The sequence below is a fragment of the Erythranthe guttata genome, chromosome 4 (genome assembly GCF_056151865.1).
Source record: "Erythranthe guttata isolate IM_541 chromosome 4, IM_541, whole genome shotgun sequence".
In the NCBI taxonomy this organism is placed as follows: domain Eukaryota; kingdom Viridiplantae; phylum Streptophyta; class Magnoliopsida; order Lamiales; family Phrymaceae; genus Erythranthe; species Erythranthe guttata.
The window spans coordinates 5,148,291-5,156,112 of NC_142536.1; the positions used below are offsets into that span (position 1 = coordinate 5,148,291).

Sequence of the window (7,822 nt, forward strand, 5' to 3'; positions counted from 1 at the left end):
AATCTGGCTGGAAACAAAATTTCAGAAAAAAAATTATTTTCTAAAAAAAATATTTTTCAAAAAATTATTAAAATGGGGGTTAATGTGATATATTTGTTTAAATTCGGGGTCAATGTGTAATATTAAAGAAGTTAGAGTATAATGGATGAAATTGATAAAAAAAATATTATGGAGTGTATTTTAGAGTAAAGACATGGTGATGGGTTTATTTGAAAGATTGTTGTTTATGTGGACCAATGTGTATTTAAGTCCCTTGTCATGGCCCTAATTATTAATTATTATTAATTGTTACTTAAGTTTTAGTTATAGGGGTTTTTATGTAATTTCACTTATAAGGTAGGTATCGTATTTTTTTTGTGCGGTTCGTACAAATCATACGTGTCACATTTTTATTGGTTGATTTTCAATCGTTTGGGTCCGAGTAGTACAACCCCTCTCGGACCCTAGACAACCCCAAGTTTCAAATTGCAAGACTCTAACACAAAGGTGGAAAACGAACTGATCGGATCGAAATCAACACTTTAAAAAATAATAAAAAATCTAAAGTTCGGAAATGATAGTCTAAAAGCATATTCCATGATCGAAAATTTTCAAATTAGAATCCGCAAAATTTGAATTTCAATTATATTTTATTGACCTATAAGTATATAACACATAATAATATTGATACTATAAATGCAAGCCGAAAATTTATAATAAAAAAAAGGGTTAAATACAAAAACACCCATGTACTATGAGTTTTGTATCATATACCTCATGTACTATACATAAATATAAAAACTCCCCTGCTGTTATATTTTTTCCAAAATCTGACGAAAATACCCCTGCTAAGCCTATAAATATAAGGGTTTGTTTGAGCCATTTTTCACTATATCTTTTAACATTTTCGGTTAATTTTACTTGGAAATTTTTTGTATTTTTCTTCAATACATTTAATTACTTAGAATTTTTTATTTTTTTTCTGAATAAAACCTTTTATTTTTGTCTTTTTGAATTTCTTCATTTTTTTCTTAAATGTCTTCCGGTATTTCAAATTCTCAACAATAATAATCTTAGGATATTTGAACTACCGGAAGACATTTAAGAAAAAAAATGAAGAAACTCAAAATGACAAAAATAAAAAAATTTATTTAGAAAATTTTAAAAATCCAAGCAATTAGATGTTTTGGAGAAAAAAATATAAATACTAAAATTTCTCACGTAAAATTGATTGAAAATGGTAAAAGAATTTATACGGGAAAATGGCTCAAAAAATATATATATATATATATATATATATATATATATATATATATATATATATATATATATATATATATATATATATATATATATATATATGTATATATATATGCTTGAGTATGGGTATTTTTGTTATATTTTGACAAAAATGTAATGTGAGGAGAATTTTTGTATTTATATGTAGTATAGGAGGATATATGATACAAAGTCCATAGTACATGCGTGTTTTTGTATTTAACCCTAAAAAAAATCGAATATCAAAAGAAGATGGAAAACCGAAATCTCATATGTATACCAATTCCATACCAAACAAAATCCGGAATTCATATCAGAATCAGAGGAAATAAAAAATTAGGTTCCGATTTTCATTTGTTCCATCAGCTACAAAAAATTCACAAATGGATTTTATCTCTATTTCCAAACCAATATATGAAAACATACATCAGTTTTTTCATCTAACTACTCAACATCTTTATCAGAATCGATCACCGAAAAAACCGAAATACAGAACTGACAGTATCACAGTAATTTGCATTTTCTTTACCTAGATAAAACTATCTCGATACTAGTCAAAATCTAAGACCTAAAACTAGACAAGGGAGATTATTAAACCGTGTATCAACTTTCGCATTTACGTTCTCTTCTCAATCAACGATTCGTATTTGGTTCCCATTGCTTATTTCTGATCTCCGGTAGCTCACCGGAAGTAACTTCTCACGGTCTATGCCTGAACAACATATGCATATCAAAAAAGCTATTGCATAAAACCATTATCTACCGAAAAATCTTGAAACGGAATAAAATAAAATAAATAAAATTACTTACATAAGGGAAAGGCCGCAAACAACAATCACCAAGTAAAAACTGCAGTCTATGAAGATAGCACGAATTGTCTGATGCAACACTAATCCCAATTCCAACAGCTTAAAAGCTCCACCCCAATTATCTCCATCTCCCTCGATTCTTGGATTTTTATCTTCTTTTCTTATTTGTGCAAAAGGGGCCAATCTTCTAGCCACTATGAACAAATCGGTAAGCAGCACGACGAGAAGGGGCCTGTAAACGATAAGGCTCTTCCGCTTTGCCACGTTTTGGGGAAGATTAATATGAGATAAAACTACCAGAAATGCTAAAACGACAGCACATATAACACGTGTGTCTTCCGAGGAAATTATGGTGAAATTTATTTCGTTGAGAGTTATTGAACTGAGAAAACATCCCAATGATTTTTGGGCTGAATTTGGATTTACTGTTGTGGGGGGCGCTCGTTTTTCGTCGATTTTCTGCAGGTAAGAAACACTGCTTCCTGGATTATATACTTCAGAAATTTCCTCCTCGTTGTAATTTCTCGTTACTGTATCGGCCACTTCATCTCCACCTTCAAAAACCAATTACTAAATGAACTTGCATCAATCATCATTGAGAAAAATGCAAGACAAACAATTACATGCAAAAAAAAAAAATCCAACAAAAAAGCTATAGAAGTGGTAAATAGCCAGTCTCGATTAGCAGATGAAGCCCTAGTACTCGTAAGCCGTAAATAATGAAATGGTGCTAATTAATATCGATTGCAGCGAAAAAAGAAAGAAATTGCTATTCGATTAGATTTGAACTGAAATCGAAACAAACGAATAACCACTACACCAGCCCAATTTCAAGTACACGTTCGTTGCACAAAAAATCTCTCATTAGGGTTCATAATTATACAGAGTCCAGCCATTTTTTTCCAATCCTAATTCGAAATTTCGAATCATCGAACACTCAATTGAACTAAACTTCAATTAACCCTTTCGATAAGGATAAAACGATCTCTGAATTCGATTCACAAGCTGAAATTGTCACATATTATTGAATACCAACTTCAATTTTTTTTTTTACACCAAACATGCACAATTTTTGCCCATGCAAAATTATTCAATACGCATTCTGAATTCAACAATTTCGGCATCAACTACGACGATTTTGAAGAAAAAAAAAAAAGAAAAAAAAATAGGATATGAAATACCGTTAGAATGATCGACTTGGAAGAGGGCTTCGCCGGGTTCGGATGAGGAGCGGGCGTGCTGGGTGGGTGGGTTATCGCGGCGAGGGGTTGTAAAGGAAGAGGATTTGGAAAATGGATCCGGATCGAGGGTCTGGATCCGGCCCGTTATCAGAGCCATGCGATCCGTTCCTCGAGAGATTATCTTCCTCCTCCTTTGCTCTTTCTCCATTTCTGATTGTTTGTGTGTGTCTGTGTGCGGATCTGTTTATGATTTAGCGTGCGCAAATCATTTTGTGTTTTATACTTTTATTCGAAATATAATTATTCGTTTTTTTTTTAATTATTAACTAATAATATCCTAATTGCAATTTGCACGGTAAGTATATGGGCTGACCGGCAAGTATGTGGGCTGGACCGGCCCAAACAAACTTACTAATATTATGTAATACAAAATTAATTATATTATAATAAGTTAGGGTGAATATTGGAACTTATATTCCGATTTCCGATTCTATACATAATCCTAAAATTTCAATTTCCACTTTCCCAACGCTTTTTGGATCCTAAAATTTTAAACTCCAGAAATAATTGCAAAAAAATTGATTTTCCTAAACAATAAAGCTACATGGCCAGATTCTGGCCAGCCAGAAAATGGCAATTTTGTAATATGGCACGTGTAATTACTATTTTGCCCCTATACAATTAATATTTTAATTTGAATACTTTGGTAACCAGAGACCCGGATATTAAATGAGATTTTGTTACCAAAAACCGTTACCTTCCTGATTCGAACTCGGGGTGTCCCAAATCTACCCAGCAGTACAAACCACCGGGACAGATCAAAGGCTTAGGACATTACTTCGAATATATATATTTCTTTAAACTGATTTATAATTGTTATTTAAATAATGTTTAATAAATTACTAATTTTCCTATTTATTACTATTCAGTAATATATTAATAAATGTCATATATAAATTTAAAAAATATAAGCAGTCGCTGTTCGACCTCCCCAAACATCTATCATTAATTATTATATTCAATATTATTATTATTAATAATCTTCACTATTGAAAAATACAAATAATTGAATTAACTAAATATATGCAAGTTCACTTATTATATTAAAATAGATAGTGTGATAATTTTTAATAAAAAATAATATCAGATGTTTATTTATAAAGTATATACGAGAATTAGAATAATATTATATGTGATTTTTCGTTTAATATTTAGTTAATAAAATAGTAAGATTTGTATAATTATGCTCAAGTCTTACCAATTCTTAAAACTTTTTTCAAAAATTTTAATCGATTGACATCAATTATTGACAATAGCGTATTGAAATTATTGATTATTCTATATAGGACAAATATTGACAATAATATATTTAAAACAAAAATGTAGATGATGTTTATTTTAACAAAAATAGATCATAACTCATTCCAATTAATCTTTCTACTTTAAAATAAAATTATAGATGATTAGTAGTATTAAAATATTATGTTGTTATTTTTATTTTAAAACTTGGTATAATTGTATTTTAGAGGGAGAAAGTGTTGACAAGCACATATTAATGGAACTAACTAATTATAATTAAAGTATAATATATTTTTAATTGAATTATATTATAAAAAGTAATACAACATAATTAGTAAAAATAGTAAAGAATCAAATTGTCAATTAAGCTTTCTCCATTGCAACCCATTTTCAAAATAGTGAAGTAGGTGAGAATATTTCTTCCTTTTTTGTTGTAATAATAATAATAATAATAATAATAATAATAATAATAATAATAATAATAATAATAATAATAATAATAATAATAATAATAATAATAATAATAATAATAATAATAATAATAATAATAATAATAATAATAATAATAATAGTTATTATTATTATTATTATTATTATTATTATTATTATTATTATTATTATTATAATGATAATAATAATAATAATAATAATAATAATTATTATTATTATTATTATTATTATTATTATTGAAACTCGTAGAATTGTAGAATTGATATAATTTATTCTCTTTTACCGTGTAAAAACAAAAAATGTAGAATTGAGTGGTTCTATTTTTTAGGAGGGAAAATAGGGAGAGAAATTATGAAGAGATTTGGGAGCCAAAACAATTAAGGGGCATAAATGGTATTAGATATATAAAGAAAATAAAAAAAATGTAATAAATGCTATTTTGGCCAGCCAGATTCTGGCCATTTAGCAAAGTCCTTTCCTAAAATTACATTTATAATAGCAATGTTATTACGTATTTTATGTTATGATGAATACAAAATAATTTTTCTGAATTCCGCCGATTCTAATTTGAAAAATTTAATTCATGGTTTACAATATTTATAATATTCTTTTAATGAAATTGTAATTATTTTTTTGAAAAATGTTAATTTTGATATGACCTTTTTTTTTTCTCCCATAGAACAAGTCTACAATTTTCTTTTTCAATCTTGTTATACACAACATAAAATTGGTTTGACAAAAATGCATTTTTCCGATGTATAATAAGATTTAATTTATGTAACATATGTTGTATTAAATATCTTTAGTGTTAATGATAATGATATGCGGTGATATATCACGTAATAAACTTGTACAATTAGTATCTTTCAAGTTGGGTGGCTCGAGATTCCTTCGAGCTAAAGAGTTGATAGGAAAAGCGAAGCATCACTACACACGAGCTCGACATTGACCAAACGGAAAATGCATGCTCGATACCTACAATACAATAAAAACTAAGTGATACGTTAGATTTACCGCCAATAAGTAAGTATCCTTCAACTATCAAATCATATATCGTTTGTTGATAGAAACCATGGAAACATTTATAATAAGATAAATGGCAATTGTTATTTATTTAAAATAATTAAGATTGTTTCCCTGAATATCTTATAAAAATCCTCTAACAACTCAAAGAAAATCCATAATAATGTTATAATGATAGTAATCCACCATGATTATCAATACCAAATCAAATTCCACATTCAAAAATTGAATTTTAATAATAATAATAATAATATTAATAATTAATAATTAAATAAATCAAAACAGAAGAAAGAAATAATATACCCATTAATTAATTAATTAATTAATCTGTAATTTTATCTATTTTTTTTCTCCAGCATAAATAGCACAGTCGGAGTCGTAGAGCAATTATACATTCAGAATACCTATTAATTAATTAATTAATTACAAAAAAAATTGGAAATGTCGAAGAAACTCAATCTCCACATTTCAGAAATTCAATCTCCATTCCCTAGTTACAGGAGCAGCCAAACGCCTACCACCGCCGCCGCCGGAAAGGAGAAGGTTAACGGCGGAGATCAATCTTCTTTCGAAAGTTTCAGGTCATTCTACCGAACGCAGAGCGTAGATCGAGCGGCGAAGAAAAATGTCCGAACGACGTCGTTGCTGCTCGAATCGCCTCGGCTTCTGGCCCCCCCGCCGCCGGAGAACCTCCGCGGCTCTGCTAGGTTTTTCGTCGCCACAGGATCGTCGAGATCGTTGATCGTGGATGAAGCGCCGTGCTATTCCTCTGCTGGAGGCGGCGGATCTTCGACGGCGGCGAAGGAAGCCGATGAGATCGGGAAGAGCGATTCGGCGGCGGCGGAGGACGACGACGACGATCTCATCGCGATCCTGACGTATTCGCCGAATCCGTACGAGGATTTCCGGCGATCGATGCAGGAGATGGTGGAGGCGCGACTGGAGCACGGCGGAGAAGTGGACTGGGAGTTCATGGACGAGCTTTTGTTCCGTTACTTGGAAATTAACAACGAGAAGTTTTGCAGGCATATACTCCGCGCTTTTGTGGATTTGGCCGTCGTTTTGCGTGAGAATTCCGCGATGATTCCGGCGCGGCGCCGCCCGTGGGGCGGCGGTGGTGGTAGAAGACTGCTGAAAGGCAAAAGGGGAGATTAATTAGTTTTTTAATTGTCGTTGCCGGTTGGATTAACTTTCTGATTAGACCAGAAAACATGATTAATCATCTTTAATTTACAAATCCATTATAAATGTTTGGTTAACTTAAATCATTTTAATGCATTATTGTCATAAAACTATTATAAAAATAAAAATTGAATCACTCATTTTTATTTTTTATTAAAAATGTTAATTATCCTTAGTTTTTTTCGACATTTTATTATCGATAAATAGGTATTTTTTCTAATATTTTTTGGGAATGGTAATTATTGTTTCGTAAATGCAAATTTTGCGTGGTTATTCGAATTATATACTTTATATATATATATATGGATTATTTACGTAGAAGTTCGATATTTCGCATCATGTCTTGGACGTTCAACTATGTTTAACATATTAAAATACAATATACTTCATCGAGCACAACATCACGTAATCTAAGTAACGAATATATATGTGAATTGTGCGGCTTCATTTATGAGACTAAAATACGTTGAACAAACACATACTACATGTAACTTAGTCATGCGAGTTTCTATACTTTTACAAATACAATTTCCCGCGCTACTCGATTATTCATCTCTAACTATGCTGAAAACCAACAAAGAAGTTCGCAACCGTATATCGTAATTAGTGAAGTAAAAAGAG

The 7,822-nt window shown here is 30.3% G+C and overlaps 2 protein-coding genes across 2 annotated transcripts; one reads left to right on the plus strand and one right to left on the minus strand.

Annotated features, from left to right (window-relative positions):
• Nucleotides 1-1,586: 1,586 nt before the first annotated feature.
• Nucleotides 1,587-3,516, minus strand: LOC105972261 (uncharacterized). The gene is made up of 3 exons (XM_012997197.2): nucleotides 3,248-3,516; nucleotides 2,068-2,620; nucleotides 1,587-1,969 (listed from the first exon to the last, which is right to left on the minus strand). The coding sequence occupies exons 1-3, from the start codon at nucleotides 3,453-3,455 to the stop codon at nucleotides 1,957-1,959; spliced, it is 774 nt and encodes a 257-aa protein (XP_012852651.2). The 5' UTR covers nucleotides 3,456-3,516; the 3' UTR covers nucleotides 1,587-1,956.
• Nucleotides 3,517-6,361: 2,845 nt separating this feature from the next.
• On the plus strand, nucleotides 6,362-7,349 carry LOC105972243 (uncharacterized). Its single transcript, XM_012997179.2, has one exon. It carries the CDS (start codon nucleotides 6,461-6,463, stop codon nucleotides 7,172-7,174), a length of 714 nt encoding a protein of 237 aa, XP_012852633.2. The 5' UTR covers nucleotides 6,362-6,460; the 3' UTR covers nucleotides 7,175-7,349.
• Nucleotides 7,350-7,822: the final 473 nt, after the last annotated feature.

Excerpts from the sequence above, each read along its gene's own strand:
- LOC105972243 (XM_012997179.2), top strand. The coding sequence starts at position 6,461 with ATGTCGAAGAAACTCAATCTCCACATTTCAGAAATTCAATCTCCATTC.
- LOC105972261 (XM_012997197.2), bottom strand. The coding sequence starts at position 3,455 with ATGGAGAAAGAGCAAAGGAGGAGGAAGATAATCTCTCGAGGAACGGAT. Across the intron at positions 2,621-3,247 it reads CCAAGTCGATCATTCTAACG|GTGGAGATGAAGTGGCCGAT; the intron begins GTATTTCATATC and ends TGGTTTTTGAAG.